General features: G+C 37.1%; 1 protein-coding gene across 1 annotated transcript; it reads right to left on the bottom strand.

The window, feature by feature from the left end:
* Positions 1-782: 782 nt before the first annotated feature.
* Positions 783-12,150, bottom strand: LOC110626528 (probable alpha-mannosidase At5g13980). Its single transcript, XM_021772491.2, has 29 exons — positions 11,727-12,150; positions 11,531-11,614; positions 10,782-10,870; positions 10,428-10,602; positions 10,199-10,318; positions 9,934-10,020; positions 9,772-9,843; positions 8,694-8,807; positions 8,002-8,102; positions 7,822-7,915; positions 7,554-7,721; positions 7,370-7,459; positions 6,751-6,816; positions 6,588-6,644; positions 6,171-6,390; positions 5,887-6,026; positions 5,646-5,720; positions 5,438-5,497; positions 5,284-5,355; positions 4,798-4,845; positions 4,515-4,634; positions 4,236-4,301; positions 3,819-3,931; positions 3,089-3,173; positions 2,633-2,743; positions 2,466-2,561; positions 2,195-2,242; positions 1,325-1,393; positions 783-1,236 (listed from the first exon to the last, which is right to left on the bottom strand). The coding sequence occupies exons 1-29, from the start codon at positions 11,931-11,933 to the stop codon at positions 1,015-1,017; spliced, it is 3,069 nt and encodes a 1,022-aa protein (XP_021628183.1). The 5' UTR covers positions 11,934-12,150; the 3' UTR covers positions 783-1,014.
* Between the last annotated feature and the right edge of the window lie 10,330 nt (positions 12,151-22,480).

Raw genomic sequence — 22,480 nt, 5'->3', positions numbered from 1 at the left:
TAATATTATTAAAATTGAGTCATCTATTGTATTCTCTTTAAAGTCCACGGACTCATATTTCCTTTTTTACAGGTTTCCTTTTTTACAGGTTTAAACCAAACTCAACGCAATATTATTCCTGCCATGTCATCATCCTAATCTATAAATTAATAATAAAATATTATTTTTTATAATTTAAAAAATAAAAATTTAGTATTTTCATTAAAATTTTTTAAAATATATAAATATAATAAATTAATTTTTAAAATTATAAAAATAAAATTTTATCATATAAAAAATAATATTTTATTATTAAAAAATAATATTAAATTAGAGCTCATTTGACTCTTAAAGAATAATACACAGATTTAATTAGTTCAAAATTTTAAATTGAAGTTATTTAACCATTGAGTAAAATTATAAGAGGTTAATTAAACTTATGTCCATTTTAAATTTATATGATTTCTAAGATTAATTTTAACTAAGGAGTTTAAATTTGATTGAACTCTAAAATTAATGTCAACTAAGAATTACAAGTTTATATCAACTCTAAAATTAATATAACAATAAAAATATTATTGTAAATAATATAAAAATTTAGAGGTAATTTAGTTAATCCATTATTCTTCCTCTTTTCGTATTTATTTATATATAATATAGACTCTCAATATAATATCTAAATAATTAAATATATAAATAATAGTTAATAATATTTATATTTTCTAGAAAATTTTGAATTTTAACTAATAAAATAATCATTATACTACCAAGTTAGAAAAAAAAAAAAAAAAAAAAAAAAAGCATAAACAGAACCTAGTGAAATTTTATTCCCAAATTTCCATTCTACTAAGATGGAACGTCCAGAGTGATATTATTACAACCACACTAGAACTTTATGATACAGAAGCTTACCTCTCTGACCAAGACTCATTGGCAATCATAAGAACACAGATATCATCTTAAAAAGATATCAGATTTCAGAAGCACAAGCATGCCCAGATTAGCAAGAATTTCCTCAGGAACATTTCATTGTTGTTAGACATCAAACACGCGGCGGGATGTGTGATAGAAATCGATAACAAAGGTTCGAATTTCCATTGGGGCAAGTTCCACCACCAGTTTTGCAGGATCAACTGGTCTGCCCCTCGCTGCTGCTTCTTGTCTTTCGAAACCTTCAGCTCTCCAGACAAGTTTCTTCTTCTCCATCTCTGTTCTTTCTTGATTGGCAGATAAGCTCATTTCTGCAACTTTGTGAATCTGAATATAAAAGATGGAAACAAAATATCATTAGAGCTACTAGCAAAAGATGATGCCTGGTTAGGTGTGAGGGGATAACTGTTTCTACCTTCTTGCCATTAAACAACTTCTTCAGTTCTACGCTTGTCATCACAGAAAGATCCTTGTCCTCTCCGATCTGCAAATGATGTCGTGAATCCCAGCAAATAAACAAGTAAAAATTGATACAAACACAGAGTTGCATGTTCATGCGATGGACAGATAAATTCAATCCTGTCAAATGTTAGCTCTTACTGTCACTGAAACCACGTATGCAGACACATGCAGGACAGTTCTGTAAAGAATTTCACCCAGTAATTAAATCTATCACCCAAAACTCAGTATGGCAACTGAATTTCAATTTATATCAGCATATTAATCCCTCCTAGTTTAGTTTAATTGAGGTCACTACTGTCAGCTTTTGTAGTGATCTAGCCAAAATTTTCTACGTAAAACTAATAAACGAGTATGTTAGCCCTATAGCCCATAAAACTAAATGAAAAAACTTGACTAGGTTATCATGTAAAAAATATGGCTGGAACTCCAGCAAGATCTAGTGACAGTGACTTAAAAACAGTTTGAGTCATTTTCTTAATAAAGTTTGAATTCAGTTACCATATTGACATTGATGATAAGTTTGATGACTATAATCAGTGTTATTAGAATCGTACGATTCATATCAAATCTATATAACATCGAGTCGAATCTTATGAAGGAATCCAAAATATGAGTGAATCGCAAGAGAACAGCAAGAATTGAGACAGAATCACAAGAATCACTGATTCATGAAAATGCAGATTATAATTAAACAACCCATCATGACAGCATATAATTCAAATGGAGATATAGCGGAAAAAAATTGCGTAGAGAGTCCTAGAATCTCATTAATAAACAAGGTACATAAATCACAACCAAGATTAGAGTCGGAAAGAATTAAAACCTGATACAAATGTGCTAACCGTAGGAGAACTTTTCCATCATCAAGCTCCTGTGCATTTCATGAAAAGTGAGGATTATTAACAAAGAACCAAATCAGGAAAAAAAAAAATGGCTAACACCAAGCAACTAATTAGTTATTGCTTGGTTGGTTTGTACATCATATTGTAGGTCTGATGAAGTCCTAGATCCAGATAAAATTGTCTTACTAAATCAACTATGCAAGGAAATTAGGAAACAACAGACAATACAATGAAGGCCCAAGCCCCTAGTACCTGAAGAGTTATAAGTGCAACATTATCAGGTAAACCATAGGAGGAACCAGTGGCCGAGAAAGTGGTTATATGAGAATTACTCCAGTTATCTCCATCCTGCAAGAAGAAATTACTTTTAAGAAACTAATTGACAAGACTGTTGTTTTATTTAATTTTAATTTCATCACCTCCTCAGCAAAGGCCAGCAAGAGAGGTGAATATATCTCCTGGCCAAAAGAACGACGCCACTTTGCACCTTCTCCTAAAGGGTCAATTCTGAAATAATATTTCCCTTGGATCTGCAAAAATAATAGTAAGTTAAGATAGAAGTTAATTTTCAAACAAATTAAGATTATATATTACATGTCACAGAGGTCTTTTTTTCCTTTTACACAGACATCAGTGGCATCTGGCAATTATCAATTATCTGATAAAAACAATATCAATAATAATTTCACTTTGAATTAGTCCAAGAGCATAAGGCTTCTATTTGCGTTCCAATAATGTGGATGTGATGAAAATAAGTATGTTTTAAGAGCAAGAGCAACCAAGCAAACTGCAGCAAGGGTCTAAAATTGTAAAACTATATTTTGAAACATAAGCTAATTGGTGCACTTGTATTTGATAAAGAGTGAAATACTTACTATCAATCCTTTACATTGATCAAGAACACAAACTGTTTCATTTAAAGCCTCTGCAACACCCCTGGAATCGTCAAGTAGCAGTCTCCTGTAACAAAGGGGAAGTGCCAATTGTGATTCTGGTGATGTTGTATGACAACGACAATTGACAAGAATTACACTTATTTACACTTCTAATTATTGCTACGGAAGCATACAACTCTTAGATAATGTCTCGACTCTTGACTGGCAATTTTCCATTTCCATATATTAAAAACTGGAACTTCTGTAGAAGAAATGCTACCAAAGAAGTCCTATACATGGCTTTTTAACCTCCATGACTCCATAATCTTCAAACTAATTTTTGGACAGTCTTGACAGAATATAAATCAGGGGCCTATAAGGGAGAGGAGAAACCTCTCTATCCTTTAACTGACAACTTAGGAGTTGGGAATGAATTGTGAATGCTTAAGGCATAAGACTTTAGTATAATGGGTAGTTATATGAGAAATTTTTTATGATACAGATTTTATACATTGCCTTGCAACTGTATAATATCACAGTTTTATGTGGGCTGCATCCCTCTAGTGCAATATAGTGACATTTTCCTTTTAAGAGACTATAACCAAGAGAAAACATGAACCGAAAAAAGAGGAAAAAAATCAGGCATTGACTACTGAGAGCAAAATTTTCAACATATCAGAACAGCTGTTCAAATTCATGGCAGGTCAAGTATCAGAAAATCATAACATACCGATGGAGCATCAGTTCTATTTGTCCATCCACTAAGCTAGACCCTCCTAGAGGCCGATCGACCAGAACTGAAAATTCTTTCTTATCATCTTTGGTATAAATTCCCAGGTTGATCTGAATGCACAAAAATGATGAGAAGGGGATGTTAATGAAGAGGAAATTTAAATACTCACTGAAATTTAAATTGACTAGGACATAGTAATGGTGAAAATTTCTTACAGAAATACTTGGACAAGTTATTAAAAGGCAACAATAAAATTTCAGACATGATCCGGTTTATGAAGGAGAAACATCTCATCCCTATCAATTGTAAGCAGAACACAAATTCCCTTTCTGATTAAAAGATAGACAGAACTGATGTCAATGCAGGATGAAATATTTCCCCGCCTAAGCAAAAAACTGTTTTAGAGAAACATACTGGATAGTAGTTTCCAGCAGCTGGTTGGTTGACTTCAAGGTTCCAGTCTGTCCTATAATCACGAATCTGCAAACAGAAAATTCTTTCCTTCATTTGCTGCTGGAAATTTGAAAATAAATAATCCCCACAAAACATCATGTAGATACCATCCAATTTAAGTATGCAGTGTTAAGAAAAAAAAAATTAAAACTTTAAGCCAATAGCCATTCTGATCATCTAAATTACAATCCAGCTGAGTCGGTATAGCACAAAACAGAATAGCACAATTTTTCAACTTACTCTTTTGATAAAATCACGTCCATTAGAATCTGTATAAAATGTTTTGTTGGTGCCCATAGTAGTTGTAATCTGTGTTGCAACTTCTTTGCCAATTCCATCATCAATGGGTATAGGCCCAACCTACAGATGGAACATGCAGCAAGTTAGATCCAGTGAAGAAATAAAATATCTAAATCAAATTTAACAGACAAAATTCCACCACTAAAGTATAAGTATTTTCAGCAAAGGAAACAAGTTTAAATGCTTAAATAGAATTGAGACCGAAGGAGCCCATCAAGCTTACAATAAATTCAACTTCAACATGTTCTTTTCCCTTGTATAATCTGGTGATCTGCAAACATGTAAAAAAGCAATATTATTTCAGGGTAACATGAAAATTGATTCTTCTGAAGACGAATTATGTGTATAAAACCAAAGAACTATAATCCAGCAGATACATGCAAGAAAAATAACATGTTCCTTCTATATCATGACTTTAGTTATCTGAAAATTTATTACACAGATGATTTGTTGATTTTTTTCAGGCTCATAAATTCAAGATTCTCCTAAATTTTCCGGAAGAGGTGAATTAACCATTTTAAAGTTAATTTTGCCGTATTAGGCGTAAGTTTGACTTGAAACCTAGATCATCATTTATTCTCTTGTAAACAAATATTATTTAATCTTTATTGTGTACAATGTGATTGATATGTCTCTGATAGTGGAGCAAAAAAGAATATCCAAGAAAAAAATGGCAAACATGCACACAACAGTGTTACATGAATGGTACCTGATATATCCATTGATTGATCTGTTGATGTACTTCTTCTACTATAGGCCCGCGCATAACAGTCAAAAGATTCTGGAAAGTTGACAAAAGTTTCTAACCAGTAAGCATATAATTACTTGTTCATGTAGATAACATCTTAGAAGGCATTGCATACCTGTTTTTCAGGCTTTATGAGAAATGTCCCATTTGGACGGAAGATATATGCACCGGCATTCTTGTGCAGGAAAAAAATGAATGACATGAGACATGAACTTGGAAAGGGATAGTCTAACTCTAATGCTGATATTAAACTGAGGTAAAACAAAAATTCCTAGAAAACAAAAGACAAAAGAGCAAGTGGAACTTATGTCCAGTATGCATACTTGGGGATCTGTATCATTTCCAGTTCCATTATATCCAGCATAAAAACTGAATGTGTGTTCAATGGAGTCCTCAACCTTCACAAGTCAGAAACATATGTATTAGCTACCCAAAAGATTCTGCATCACTTCACGAAGACAACATATCAGAAAACTGCCATGACAAGATGCAAGAACAATACTAGCAATCTCAAAAATGGTTCATAAAAAAACACTGATTAAACACCATGTAGTTTATACTTACTGAGCTTCTGGTATTAATATAATTAACTTTTTTGCTTTCATCTTCTGAAAAAGTAAGCTTCAAATTTCCTTGACCAACTTCTATGGTAGATTGCTCTCTTGTTTGGAATGTGTACGTAGATGATTTGATTGAATGAGTATCTGTAATTTGAAAAAAAAAGGAAAGAAAGGAAGAGAGAGAAAAAACCATCAAAATGACAAATGAAAATCGATAAGTGAGAATGGACTCGAGATTGTTCTAATTGGCAAGATTAGTTCCAAAAGTTATTAACTATACTAGCTAACCTGCACTTTTGGAACCTGAAATTGAGTAAGTACTGAAACCGAAAGGTGGAAGAGAGACTGAAAATGCAAGCCAATACTTGGGTGTATCCGTTGGGGGTTTACCCAAGTATGCCTGCACATAGGTATTCCTTAGGGCTATATGAACATCTGCTAGAGGAATAAGCTGAGATTCAATTTCTCTTCCCTCAGAATCATGCACTGTAACTTCATCATCGGTAACCTACAGCAAATAATATCATGTAAGTTGATAAATGAAACACAAGACACAAGCAAATCAGCATATGCTCAGCTAAGCGTAGTGTGCAAATGATAAAAAAAAAATGCATCTCATAAAATGTATTGCCTTAGTCTAGATAAATCATGCATATAAATTGATGTTCATGATATCAAGCACAATGGTCAAAATGAAGTACTCACTGGAATTTGAATTACATCATCTCTCTTCCATCCAAGAGAATTGTAAACCACAACCACCTACAAATAAGAAGATGCATAAATAAAATATTTCATCATGGAATATGAAACTCCAAGTCAATTATAATGAAGGAGAACATTACTCGGCATGCTATATTATCCTTACCAAGTTTTTCCCATGAGATTGATTAATTTCTGATGCAGGACAGTAACTTATATTCAGCAGAGGGCACTGGAGGAAAGAGGGGGGGGAAAATGCAGTTTAGTTTGAATTTCGTGTCAAAGGAAAATAAAATTGCCATGCAATTAGTGCACAAAGCTAAGTTCAATATTTAAATTATAGACCCTTTTCATGGCAAATATGACTTTAAGAAGGACGCTGTAGTTAAGAAGTTTACACTGTCCACGGTCCAATGTTTCAAGTCAATGATTGACCTACTTCATTTATCACCACAGCAACCACTTAAAAGAGTTCAATCTGGCAGATGTTTATATAACTATTACATAAAATAAGTTTTCAATGCACCATACATAAATAAGACAGAAAATAACAAGAAAGGAAGCATATTGTTAAACTCCCATATTGGTGGGATAGAAGTAATGTATCTCTTATAAAGCCCCGTGGACTCCCACCTGTTTAAGTCACCTGTTTAAGTTAACTTTTGGGAGTGAGTTAGGCGCGACCCATTTTCTTAAGGCATAAGATAAAAAGGGATGGAATTATTCATCCTTATTGGAAATAAGTGGAAATTTAGGCTATTCAAGCTAAGATTTATATTCTTTACCTGTTGAAATTTTGTAGCAGGATTCTGACATCCATCATGTGATGTTGTCTCAGCCAAGCAAGCAAGTGAAGATGCAACTAATTTTTCAGCCTGCAGAAGATGTTGAACAAGTGGATTTACATTTAAGACAAATGAAGCAACACAAGTACCACAATAACTGAAACCAAACTAAACAAATATTCACCTCTGTATACCCTATTGACAATCGCTTTGCATAATCATTAGCCACATGTTGCTTTTCTGTACCAGTAACTGCATCATGATGTTGAGCAATTGCCATAGCATCTGCCAATGAGTCTGTGTTTGGCCCTGTATTACTTCTTCCTTTAAAAAATTCTAGTTGTCTTGCAGCCTATTCAAAAGAGAAATATGAGATTGAGATCACAACCTGAGAAGTTGTTAGATCATCATGGAATATTTCTTCAAACAAATATAAATGATTGTATGGATACCAAGTAGTAGCCACTCATCATCCTAACATAGCGTTTTAAGGCTGGTCTACTTGCAAAGTATCCTGTCCAGTAAGCATTTACACGATCTGCATACCTGGGGTTATAAATGCTTCAAATTTTCAGTCATTCAAAGTAAGTAACTCACTAACAGATTATAATGACATTAGACATTCAACTCACGGGAAGAAGTCATCAGTTTTTGCTGGCCAGGACTCATTTGCAGCATGTTTTGCATCAGTATATATAGATGGGGTAGAATAGAGAGCATTGACACGTCCATCCTAGAAAGCAGTCAAACCAGACCATATAGTATCAACAGAGTTCGACAATAAGGTGAAACAGAATTTGTATGTGAGATCAAAAGAAAGTATAAAAATGTACTATTTGTTTGATCAAGAAAATCATTAAAAAAAATTCTATGGAGCTATAAACCATCTCCAGAGATTAATCCATTATGACAACAGAGGTATTCATATTATGAACTCCTTCAAGCTGACCTAATCCTTGACTGTTATGATTTGCAACTTTTAATCCATAAGAGAGAGGTACTTGAACCTTGCAATGGCAAATAACAAGGCCTCCATGATGAGATGATGACATTTGCCTTTCAATAGATTCCAATGCTATTGGCACATGAACTGCCATCCATCATTATCAGTATTTGATTACTCACTAGTTGAAATGAGCTAATTTCATTTTGTCACATGGCATGGATGCACAACATTAATCCAAGCGGCATTCATTTAACTGATTATCAAATGATCACCATTTTGATGACACGAGAAAAAATGTGTTACATAATGATAATACTATAATAGTGAGACACATAATTAGCTAAACAACCAACCAAGAAGATTTCACAAAATGCTTACCATGTTAACATAGTGGATCAGTTTGTCCATCTCTCGAAACCATGTCTCTGCATACTGATACTTAAAATCTGTTCCCATGGTCCACATTATATGATTCGTCCGAGTTATATTAGCCTGAGAATGGATTGAATGTTGTTAGATTCAACTTATGAAGGCCCTTGTGAATGGAATATAAAACTTCCTTGCATTGCTAATTCGAAGGAATAGGACTTAGCAAAAATGTCTTTACATAAAACAAGTAATGAAATGTCTCAGGATATGCAACACAAATAGGCATTATGGTCCTTTGGCAGAGATACGCAGTAGAATACCCTGTTAAATGAGGTCAAACTCAAGTCTAGCATCTAACAGACCTTCACCCTGAGTATATGAAAGAAATGCTACAAAGTTTCTTTATCTACAAGTATACATAACAAACAGAATACTGAAACGCTTGTTTTTACAATTATGGGCTGTATAATCAGAAATATAGAAATATAGATCATTATTGTTTTAGAAATAACACAAAATATATCCATGAAATGAAAAAGATTCAGAGTAAACAGCTAGGAGTGGATACATAGTGGGGGCAGTGGGGACAAAAGTTTCCTCTATAATTATATATAATTTTTATCTTTTGCCCCCACTTAAAAATAAAATTTTGCCCCCATTACTCCTAAAATTTATATTGTAAGTGGATATAATTTTCATCATTTTCCTTTTTTAAAAATAAAATTGTGCCCCTATTACTTCTAAAATTTATATTGTCAATAGATATAATTTTTATCATTACACTCACTTAAAAAATAAAATTTTGCCCCCAGTACTCTTAAAATTTCTATTCTAACTAGATGTACATTTTATCATTGTTCTCATTTAAAAATAAAATTTTGCTCCATTAATTTATTAAACTTTCAAGTATTATAGCCCAATACTAATGTTTATTTTTTATTGGGTTCAATAAACTAATAGTTATATTAGCCCATATTTATGTATATTCATATTACCTATTTTACCTATATATTTAAACCCATAAATTGAATAAATTATTTGCCCCCTCAAAAAATAAATCCTGGATCCGCCCTTGTGAAGAGATTACCTGTGAAATTGCAGCAGCAACAAAGTCATTGACCCGTTCTGGAACATTGTAATCAAACAAATTCATGTCATCCTTGCATGGAAAAGAACACAATATTAGTGTTACAGACCAGTAAACATTTAAGAGTCTCATAGTATGTAATCAACTTTTCCTGTGCTTTACTTGAACAATGGGATATGGATCATTGACTTCAAAGTAGAAACCACCAGGAGGAGGCTCATAGTTTTCTGGGAATGCACCAGCAAATATCTACAATGATGAAGAAGAAGCTAAGAGTGACATGAAAGATTTATCTTCATAGCAATACAACCATAATAAAGGAATGAAAGAGTAAGATATTCCACGATGTTTAGAAAATGTAATACTTAGCAAGGATAATAATTCCCCTTGCACAGCTTGTTAAGCTAAGACAATCTATTCTATTCACCTGTGAAGATGAACCAAGACTGTCAGAACCCTGCCAGACAACTTCAAGACTCTTCTCATTTTTACGCTTAGCCCGGTCTTGGTAATCTATCCGGCCAAAGAAAAAAGAGTCAAATCCAACCTACAACAAATTAATTACATCATTCCGTTGTCCCAGTTGTAGCTGGAAAACATAGTGAAACAATCTTAAACTCAATGGAGGTGGTTGAATTTAAAGTTAGGACACGCACTTCAGCTCCCAACAAGTAAGCCTGCACTGCAGAATGTCCAAAAGGGTCTATCTGCCAACCAATTCTTGGAGTCACACCAAATTCCTTTTTGATAAATCGATGCCCAAGGGTTGTCTGATCAATCATGTCAATATAATGAGTCACCGCCTCGTCGTGCATGCACATACCCCCATTTCTGAAAGAATGAGAGAGAGGGAGAGGGCACAATAATTTTGAAGTATTCTAAGAGAATTTCAAATATACCAAGCAACAGCCAGGTGACATGAAGCCATGAAGAACAATCACAAATCAACATTTGAGATCCGATATATGAATATTGTTACAGAGGTCAGTAGGTTTAACAGCATGTTTTACATGAATTCTAGCTGACCCGAGCTCACAAGTTGCTTGACAACATGCTGCATAGCCTCACTCTGATCTCTCCACCATCGTTGGAAAAATGCCTATGTAATGAAGGAAGAAATACAGTTATACATGTGATAAAAATCTGGAGACTACAAGAGCTGAATAACATGTCACATCATATAGTGCCAGTTGGCAATCTATATATCACACTTATACGATGGGGTTCGACAATCCTATGCAACAGATGACTGATTGATAACAACACCAAAGTTGGAAATGCTTAAGATTTGAGCCTTTGAGGCGTTCCCAAAGCAATAAGAAATAGATATACAATATATATGAACCTTGCAATTTCAAGACATTACTATGGTGATTGTGAAACTATCAGGTTAACTGCACACGGATTATTGGAAACTTGATATGAAAAATTAAGGGTTTCCTTCGAATATCTCATTTCAATTACCTATTCAAATTATGTTCTAGAGCACTACTTTTGAAAGCCCATAGTCCTTCCAGTCTACAAAAACCTAATGCTCCACGTTTCAAGCTAGTTGCCAGGCAATGCATAGACTAATCATTCCCCAGATTTTGGAGACCCATAAATATAATCCACAATCCAAACAATTTCACATTATTAATTTTCCCAATTGTTGAACATAGTTGTCAGAATATTCAATTTATTTACTTTCCCTCCCATTTCCCCCATTTTCCTCAGCAACCAACCAGAGTTACAATAAAATTAGTAGAAAAATACTTACCATCTCAACATAAATGAATTTGCGATTCTTGTCAGTCAACAGTGAAGGTATAAGAGAATCCAACACATTTCGCACACAAGCACCCTGCAGAAAAAACATCAAAAAACACTCTTCAATTCATCCATAACTGCATAAAAGAACTCATGCTAAGCGTTGATCTACACGAATAGAAAGAAATAGACGAAGAAGTTTTTACTTGGATTGAATTATTGGAGCCAACATAGTACTGATCAACGGTCTTTAGCCACCCAACATCATCGTGGGTGTGAGCAACCAAGTGAACATTGAGCTTATCCGGAACTATGCCTTGTGAAGTATTATAAACCATGTACTTCGATTCCACCCATGAAATCGAAATACCCAGAAAAAGGATCACAGAGAACATCAACAATCTAATCTCCATTGGAAACTTCAAGAGTTAGAGAGGCCAAGAAAGGGACAGCAATTCACTTGATCAAAGAGATAGTTGTTTCTGGGTTACAACAAAATAGAAGTATCTGAGAGAATCATCGGATAAAGATAGAGGCTTTGTTGTAGATAAGGTTAAAAGACTACACAGACTGAGCTTCGTCAACTTCAGCAAATGTTTGTCCATCTGAGCTTCGATTCAGGGAAGCATTAAATTATGGTTTTCCATGTTTAATAAAATAGTCAAATTTTCTTGCTATTCAGCCCTCCATTTTACATATATATATTCATGAAGCCACTAAAAACTTTTTCTTTGCCCAAGAAACCACTAAACAGTAAACTGCGCTGAAAGACAGTTGTATTTACTTATTTAAAACATTTTTTATTCTTTTAAGAAAAATTTAATTTTATTTTCTATTAAAAAAGAAAAAGTAAAAAAAAAAACACATTATCCATCAATAATAAGAAATAATTTTTACTATGTATTATACATTTATTTTATAATAATATAATTAACTTTATAATTATAAACAAATATTCCTTATAAAATTATTTAATTTTAGCATTAAAATATTATAATATATTACTTTAGATAAGAATTATTATTTTCAATTTAAAAAATCACTAAAAAATAAAACTTTATTATAAAAGAAATATTGGAAAATAATTTTACATTATAATATCAAATAAGTTTATTTTCTTCTCCAATCAGACAGATAGGAATTGCTAGTATATTAAAGATTCCAGTATCATGGAAAACTGACATTTCGACTGCCCCTACCCTATTGAATGAGACCTCTATTTGGTATTATTTATTTTATAAAAAAAATTAAGTAAATTTTTATAAAATCATGCATATTTTTATTTTATTTTAAAATAATTTTTTTCAATTAAAAAATAAATGATTTTTTTATTTTAAATAAAAAAATTAATAAAAAAATAATTCAATTCAATTTTTATGAAATTTTTTATTCCATAAAGAGATAGTCAATTTCTTTGATGCTAGATAGATTGATGTGGAAATGGTAGAGGAGTCTAGCGATCTTCGTGGAACAAGATTGATTCATCACAGTAAACTTGCCAACACAACCCAAGGTTCAAGAGAGAGCCTTCCCTATAAAATGCTCCAAATACCTTCCCTTTGCACATATTTTGCCATCAAATACAGTGTTGTTTTTCTTTCCCCTTCCTTTTGCTCTCATCCAAAAGTTTGAAATTAATTGGTTAATTTCATGACAAAGAGAACTGGGAGATAACAAATGCTATAGATTTAACCAAAATTATCTTTCCTCCATAAGAAAGTAGTTGCTCTTTTTAACCAACAAGCTTGTTCCTAATTTTGCCCACAATTGCATTAAAAGTATGATGAATAATAATCACATAAAATGGATGGACATTAAATTTGAATCTAGATTTAATTCATCATAAAGCTAATTCAAAGAATGAGTATCCAAAATCTTTATAAGAAAGCCGATAATTATTAGCTCATGTCCAACGATGGAAATATCACCTAGAGCTAAAATAAAGAGTATATTGGAAAGGCCTTCAGCAAAAAGTAAGAAATTGATTCCTAATATTGTAATTAGAGAGAACAATATATCTTGATCTTTGTAATCGTTCTCCTTTTATATTGTAAGAAGATGGAGATAAATATAGTATTTTCTGATAATCCGACGGTGATGTGACCGGTTCGATGGTAAGGGATTTTCACCGGCTAATTGGTCGAAAATTCCATGATCATAGGTATAAAGGGGATTTATTGGATTGTAACTGTTAGTGATAACTTCCTTATGGAGTCTTGTCCTGAAGCTGAGAAGGCGAGTCTATATGACCTGTCTTGAGACTGACCTGAAGCGTCCGAGTCTTCTTTTCTCCAAGTGGGACTGCATATTGGTTTACCAGATCTTTATCACGTGACCTTGTCTTATAGTGACAGTTCACTGTCTACTTTGAGCAATTATTGTGTATCATCAAAGGTCCCATCACTAGGTTTTGATTCTTTATATTCAAAGGTGACAGTTTTCTTCATTATCTGGGGCATGTGGTTTATTTTTCGAGCTGAACACATGATGTTCTTGCTTTCTTCTCACTTGCCCTGCCAACCAGTCAGGTCCAAGATCTTTTCTGGTAAAAATTGATACGAATGATATAGTAATGCCTTGACGAGTTTCTGGACTCTCTCTAGCACTAACCAACCCTGGGGATCATCCGGGTATCTTTTAGCCCTTACAAGCACCTTGGCCTTTTCCAGCCTTATCGAGCTTTAAAGCATTTTTTAGCTCTAGCGTACTTCCGAGCATTTTCTTACCTCAACCGGTCTTGACGAGCTTTTGGTCATTTTTCTCCTTGCAGACTTCACTCGAGCTTCCAGGCATTTTTTAGCTCTATCATACTTCCCGGCATTCTCTATCCCTGACCGTGCTTCCGGACATTTTCTTGCCTTGACGTACTTTCGGGCATTCTCTAGCCCTGATGAGATTTCAGGCATTCTCTAGCCCTGATCATGCTTTCGGGCATTCTCTAGCCCTGATGAGATTTCGGGCATTCTCTAGCCCTGATCGTGCTTTCGGGCATTCTCTAGTCTTGACGTGCTTCTGAGCATTTGTCCAGACTTGATGGACTTTCGAGCATTCTCTAGCCCTAACATGCTTCTAAGCATTCTCTAGCCCTAACAGTGCTTCTGTACATTCTGTAGACCTGACGTGCTTCTAAGCATTTTCTAGCCCTTGCGAGCTCTTTGGCCTTTTCTAGTCTTATCGAGTTTCCTGTCATTTTTCAGCCCTGACGAGCTTTCGAGTATTCTTCTAGTCCTTGTGAGCTTCTTACAAACTTCATTTGCTCACTTGGTAGCCTGTCCTACATTTGTCGACTGTAAAAAAGTCTCATCCGCCTACAATAGGCCTTCCTCTTTTGTAAAAATTTTTAAATTTTCAGGAGTGATTGTAAGAGCTATGAAGCATGCTTGTGATTCTCTTTGTGAGATGGGACCAATGCTCTCGATCGCGTGGCCTGACTCATACCCACCTTATAGCCTGGGCATCAAATATCTTAGGAACTTCTTGTGAAGTAGAAATAACACCTAGTTGGACGGCCTATCATATACCTGCCTTGTGGCCTGACATCCCATGCCTTAAAAACTTCTTGGGATAAAATCTGATCGGTCGGCCTAGTGTATTCCCGCCTGGAGGCTTATCATGAAATGCTTTAGAAATATCTTATGAAGTGGGGCTAACACCTGGTCTTCTAGCCTGACGGATTTTCGACTTATGACCTTGGTTTAGCGGGACTAACACCCGGTCTTCTAGCCTGACGAACTCCCGACTTATGGCTTATGGGTTTAGTGGGACTAACACCCAGTCTTCTGGCCTGACAAACTCTTAACTTATGGCCTTGTGAGTTTAGTGCGACTAACACTCGATCTTCTGGGCTGACGGATTCTCGACTTATGGTCTTATTTAGTGGGACTAATACTCGGTCTTCTAGCCTAGCTGAAGCTGCCTTATGGCCTTAATTTGTCTCTATTTCCATGGTCTAATGCCAGATTTTAGCCTGGCGATACAGCCTTTGTTTAGTGGGTCCAACACCCGGATGGCCTGGCAATTGCCTTATGGCCTCTGTTTGTTTCTGTTTTCTCAGTCCAACACCCGGATTATGGCCTAGCGATTTCCTTATGGTCTTTTTTTTAGTGGGTCCAATGCCTGGATGACCGAGCAATTTCCTTATGGCCTTTTTTTGTTTATACTTCCATGGTCCAACACTCGGATTATGGCTTGGCTGAAGTTGCCTTGTGACCTGGAATGAGATGCATTGTTATGTAGGAATGATGCCCGGATGGCCTTGTGGCCCTTTATGGGACTAACACTTGAATGGTTTGACGATTTTTCGCCTTGTGACTTGGCATAAAATGCCTTCCTATGCGGGACCCATGCCCAGATGGCCTTGTGGCCTTTCTGAATTTGTTTGTTTCTACGGTCCTACGCCTAGATTATGGCCTGGCGACTGTCATATGGCCTAGTATGAGATGCCTTGTTATGTATGACCCATGTTTGGATAGCCTTGTGGCATTGATTAGTGGGACTGACGCTCGAATTATGATCTGGCAGAACTCACCTTATGACCTGACCTAACGAAACCCACCTTGTGGCCTTGATTAGTGAGACCGACGCTCATATTATGGTCTGGCGGAACCCGCCTTATAGCCTCTTCTTGTCTCCTTAATCTTTTTGAGGAAGGCAATCCTTATCGTTCCTTGTCTCTAAAGAACACAACATATAAAAAAAAAATACATAGTTAGCTATTTTTAATAAAATTTTCTTAAATTACAAATATTACAGGAGTAGGGAATGACTCGTGCGGCCATCTAGCTTGGCCAGCTTATAAGACCCCGGACGAATAACTTTCGGGACCCTAAATGGTCCTTTCTAGTTTTTGTCCAACTTACCAGACTCGACATATGTTACATGCATTCTTTTAAGGATTGAGTCTCTCTCACTGGGTCCTTTTGTAGCTATATGAATAATTCCTATAGGTTCTCTGTAATACCCAGCTAGACCCCGACGTCGGAATTCCTACTTTCCGGCGGAATCTCTGTTGGAATCTAAAATTCGAGGATGTCGGAGTTTCCTAGAAGGGTAAAAGAAAGGTTTCTAAAATGTTTTTGAATGTTTTTTAGTGTTTTGATGAAGAAAACTTGAAGTTTTGAAAAGAAAAGACTAAGGAGGGAAATGTAAGGTTCGACCGCCGAACCTCACTTTCGGCCGCCGAAGGTGGCTTGTTTTCGTTACCACCGAAGCCCAAGTTCGGCTTCCGAAAGTGGAGAAGCTGTGGAGGCAGCTTTGGCTGCCGAAGGTGGTTGACCAGCCACCTATAAAAGGGCCCCTTATCCGGATTTGAGGTGAGTTCTCTCTCTCTTTTCGGGTATAGGTGAGTTCGTGACCTCCTTTGGTAGATTTCTTTGTTTTCTTCAAAGTTGAGAAAGTTTTAACTAGTTTTCATGTTCGTTTTAAGGTTTTTGAGCAAAGAAGCAAAGTTGTGAGGCTTAGAGGTTCTAGATCTGTTTTCCCTTGCATCTCCAAGTTTAGACCATCAATCCTCTCGATCTTCAAGAGGTAAGCATGGATCCTCACCTTTCTTGATGTTTTACGTATAGTTTGAAGGGTTTTAAGTGAGTTTTGCATGGTTTTTGCATGGTTTTTGCATGGGTTGCATGAATAGGGTTTATGTTGATCATAAGCCATATGTGTTGTTTTTGGGGTTTTGAGCTAGTTCTAAGCCCCTATATGCATGAAGAAGGGTATATGCAAGTGTTTGAGAGCTTTTTTGAGAGTTGTGCATGTTTTGGAGAGGTTTGGAGGCTGGAGACCGAAGGTTGAATTAAGTTCTGCCTTCTGGGAGAACTCAGGTTCGGCCGCCGAACCCCTTAAGGAGGTTGTTTTGGCCGCCTAAACCCGCCCCCGAAAGTTTGGACTTTCGGCTCTGGAGTGGAGTTTCGGCCGCCGAACATGCCGCCGAAGGTTGTGACTTTTGTCTCTGGAAGGACTTTCGGCAGCCGAACCCTGCCTCCGAAAGTGCCTGACTTTCGGCTCTGGAGGGACCTTCGGCCGCCGAACCTGCCGCCGAAAGTCCCCTGTCCAGCCTTCCTTTGATTGTTTTTCCATGCATGTTTGAGATGTTTTAGGAGGTTTTTGGGGGAATGTTTAGAGTTATGTTAGAGTATGTCGGTACCTCATTTGAGTCCACCTGTGTAGGATCGGACCCGAGAAACCAAGGAGGCCCTCAGTGTTAGCTGGTTCAGAGATATTCCAGCATCTACTAGAGGTGAGTAGAACTGAACTATGTTTTAAATTAAATGAAAGGTTTTAGCATGACTCATGCATCATAAATGCCATGGATATATGAGGTTGTATTGCATTAGAACTCACGAATATGTTGCATTGCATTATATACTGTTGATGTGGATGGATGTTGGATGATCCTTTAGTCCTTGAGGGAAGTCCAGAGGCCCATTCTATGCCCTGGCATGATAGATGAGAAAGTCTAGAGGCCCATGCTATGCCCTGGCACTATGTAAGAGAAAGACCAGAGGCCCATTCTATGCCATTGGCATAATGGAATGTTATGTTATGTTATTGTTATGTTATAAGAAAGACCAGGAGCCCATGCTACGCCCTGGCACATGTGTGAGGACTATTGGTGACAAGTTCATCCTTAACGTGATTTGTTTGTGATGTGATGCATGTCATGGAAGCATGTTTTATTAAATGGTTTTTATTATTGCTCTACTCACTGGGCTCTAGTAGCTCACCCCTCTCCCTAACCCCCAGGTTTGCAGGGCCAGAGATAGCATGGGATAGCTGCAAGAGTCAAAGTTTATGTAATAGTGGTAGTGGACATGTATTGTAAAGTGATCTAAAGTCATGTAATGTATATATTGATAGAATTGTACTTGGCCCTAGAGTTGGTTGATCCCTTTTGTACATGATCTGTATATTATTATGTGTTATAATGATATATGATGAGAACCAAGCTTAATATATGAAATGATGACCCAACTAGAGCATTTGATGAGGGCTCTAGTATGGGGTTTTATATTTACAGAGATAGTGTGCATGACCAGGTTAAGCTTGGTAGATGTAAAGTTTCAAATTTTTATGGAAATTGTTGATCATGTATGGGATTTACCAGGTTTACAGAAAGCATAGTAGGCTTGCTACGGGTCCCGGCGGCCTTAAGCCGATCTGGATCCTAGCGCCGGTAGCGGTCCGGTCACCGGGTCGTTACATTCTCTGTTAGGGATGGCTTCGGGAATTGTTATCTCGAGCTTGGGCCTTGAAAATATTATAACTGGAAGCAAGACGACAACATTTTGTTCTTGATAATGAGACGAGGGTGGAGAGGCCGACCTGCAGAGAGGTCGACCTAAGCAAACCTGTGCGAGGAGGTCGATATAAGTAGACATGTGCAGGGAGGTAGACCTAAGCAGACTTGTGCAGAGAGTCTGACCCCTTCTTTTCCTATTGGTTGGTACCAAATTAATTGGCCTTTTCTTTCTGTTATTCATTTTGGAATGATCCATCGACCTTTTCTACCCTTTCTAATGAACTTCCGAAGTTTGCCATTTCTCATTAACCTCTCTACCTCATCGTTCAGCTACCAACACTCCTCCATTGTATATCCGTGATCTTCTTGTCATTTTTCCTAATCCACATTAGAATATGCTGTTCATTATGGTATATTTCTTATACTTACCTCAGCCATTCCTTCCTTGGGAGATCAGGTACCTTTTGTGGTCTCCTTCATACCTTTGCTTTTCCAGCTTTTGGCCTGTCTTTCTATCCACTTTCCGAACTTCTCGGTACCTTTGAGCAGCCCGTACCAGCTTCCAGCTAGCGTCCTTCAGAATATCATCTGATGGCTCTTCTTCCTCAGACATGTCCTTCCCTTTGGACTGCGTTTGGACTGCCTCCGTTTTGAGTCCTTAAGGCTTAAGGTATCTATGGAGACTCATCTCTTCCCCTAGGAGCCATGAGTGATATCTCTTCCCGAATTTTGTATTGCTCGAACATAACCTGCAACTTTCTAACATACTAGAGTATTTGTTCAATGCTTAGATTATTAGGATCTGCTTCGCTGACCATATGTAATACCCGGCTAGACCCCGGCATCGAAATTTCTACCTTCCGGCGGAATCTCCGTTGGAATCCAGAATTCTAGGGTGTCGGAGCCTTCTAGAAGGGTAAAATAAAGGTTTTCTAAAATGTTTTATGTGTTTTTATGGTTTTAAAGAAAGAAAGAAATTGAGTTTTGAAAGAAAATATTTTGGAGGAGAAATCCAGGTTCGGCCGCCGAACCTCATGTTCGGCTTCTACCGAACATGGTGGAGTTGCGGAGGCACTTTTAGCCTCCGAAGGTGGTCTGGCCAGCCACCTATAAAAGGCTCCATGTCCAAAAATGGGTGAGTTTTCTCTCTCCATTTCCAAGCAAGGTGAGTTTCCGCCACCCCCTTGTTGATCTTGTGTTTCCTCCTCAAATCCTTCAAGATTTTTATGAGTTTTTACCATGTTTTGAAGATTTTAAGCTAAGATCAAAATTTTAAAGTTTGGAGACCCCCGGAGCACGTTCCTCCATATCTCTAAGTTTTGGATCACCTCTCCTCTTGATCTTCAAGAGGTAAGTGTAGATCCTCGGCTTCTTATATGATTTAAGTAAGTTTTATGAAGGGTTAAGGGGTTTTGATGCATGTTTAGGCTAGTTGTAAAATGTTAGGGTTTATGTTAGTTAAATGATGAATGTATGTTTTATGAGGTGATATGTTGATATTTGTTGGGGTTTAGGCTAGTTTTATGCCCCTATATGCTTGAATAAGTGTTTATGCATGTTTTAGAATAGTTGAATGCATGTTGGGAAGTTGGGATGGCTGAATGCATAAGGCGAAATCAGGTTCTGCCATTTTGGAGAACCCAGGTTCGGCTGCCGAAGCCATGTTCGGCCTCCGAACCTGCCTGTGGAGGCAGCTTTAGGCCGCCTAAACTTGTAACGACCCGAAAATCGGACCTCTACCGGCGCTAGGATCCAGATCGGCTTAAGACCGCCGGGACCTGTAGCAAGCCTGACATGCAACCTGTAAACCTGTTTAATCCCATACATGATCAACAATTATACGTAAAAATTTAAAACTTTTCTTTCATACATTCTATCATACACCAAGCTCAACCTGTACATGCACTAAACTTATTCATAAACTTGACCCCTCTGTGGGATCTCATCAATGCCCCCAATGGGTGGCACAACAAGTGTTGAGTTGGCTAAACAAGGACATCAATGACATTAAGATCATGTTTCAAAAAGGGATTACATTATACTATGGTCAAGCACACTTCTAACCTCAATATCATTACATCACGTATCTATACATCATTATACAAACTGTCATGTCCACATTCTAACTATTACATACATATGACTTCATTACTCTTCTTGACTTCTCTGTCTAACCCGTACCTGCAAACCTGGGGAATTTGGGAGAGGGGTGAGCTACTAGAGCCTAGTGAGCAGAATAGTAAAGCATTTAAAACATATGATAACATGAAATGCATCACATCACAATTAATCATATCAAGGATGAACTTGTCACCATTTAGCCCTCTACATATTCCAATCATGCCAGGGGCATAGTGCAGGCCACACCTGGTCTTTCTCTTATACATAACATAACATAACATACATATTCCATAGTGCCGGGGGCATAGTCCAGGCCACTTTCGGTCTTTCTCTTACATAGTGCCAGGGGCGTAGTGCAGGCCACACCTGGACTTCCATATCATATCATCATGTCATAACATATGAGGGCTAATGGATCATTCAACATTCATCCACATCAACAACATATTATGCAATGCAACATATTCGTGATTTCTAATGCATACAACCTAAAATATCACATGGCATCAGTGATGCATGAACATGCTCAAAACTGGTTTATTTATTTAAAAGCATAAGAGTCATTCCACTCACCTCTGGCTAGCTCTGACACTGACTGAAGCAGCTGACTCACTGCTGGGGTCCTCGTTTCCTCGGGTCCGAACCTACACAGGTGGACTCAAATGAGGGACTAAACAACTAGAACATAACTATAAAAACATCCCCCAAAAACCCCCTAAAACATCTCAAAATATCCATGCAAAACATGCAAAGAAAGGCTGGACAGGGCACTTTCGGCGGCAGGTTCGGCGGCCGAAAGTCCCTCCAGAGCCGAAAGTCAAGCAGGTTCGGCGGCACCTTCGGCGGCCGAAACTCCCAGACAGAGGCGAAACTCATGCATGTTCGGCGGCACTTTCGGCGGCCGAAACTCCCAGACAGAGACGAAAGTCTCCTTTTGGGGGCAAGCTTCGGCAGCCGAAGGCTGCCTCCACAAAGGGGTTCGGCGGCCGAAAGTCCCTTCGGCTGCCGAACCTGGTTTCTCCCAAAGGGCAGAAACTTGGTTCAAACATGCACAAACGCCTCCAAACTCAAACCATCATGCATTTAGCTCAACCAAAACATGCATACAAGCTCCTAGGGGTCTCAAACTACCTTAAACCCCAACTACAACACATCAAACACACATTACAAGCCACATTGTTCATGAACATACATTTATACCCATAAACATGACTATAACCTAAACATGCATTCTACCCCATAGATCTTGCATAAAACTTACTTTAAACATAAAATGAGCTTAAGATCGGCTCTTACCTCTTGAAGATCGAGAGAGAGACGTCCTAAACTCGAAGGTGGGAGATTTTTGAGTTCTTGAACCTCAAAACTCCAAAACTTGCTTTAAACTCGAAAATCTTCAAAACAACGTAAAAACTTGTGAAAATCTTGAAAGATTTGAAGGGAAGAACTCAAGGATGGTGAGGAATGGCGGAAGGACTCACCATGGCCGAAAATGGGGAAAAGCTCGCCCATTTTCGGCTAAGGGACCCTTTTATAGTGGCTGGCCAGGCCACGTTCGGGGGCCGAAAGTGCCTCCGCATGCATGCCATGTTCGGCGGCCGA

The sequence above is a fragment of the Manihot esculenta genome, chromosome 11, assembly GCF_001659605.2.
Source record: "Manihot esculenta cultivar AM560-2 chromosome 11, M.esculenta_v8, whole genome shotgun sequence".
Lineage (NCBI taxonomy): Eukaryota > Viridiplantae > Streptophyta > Magnoliopsida > Malpighiales > Euphorbiaceae > Manihot > Manihot esculenta.
Note: the sequence above shows the minus strand (reverse complement) of the source record. Positions and strands in the feature narration are given on the sequence as shown.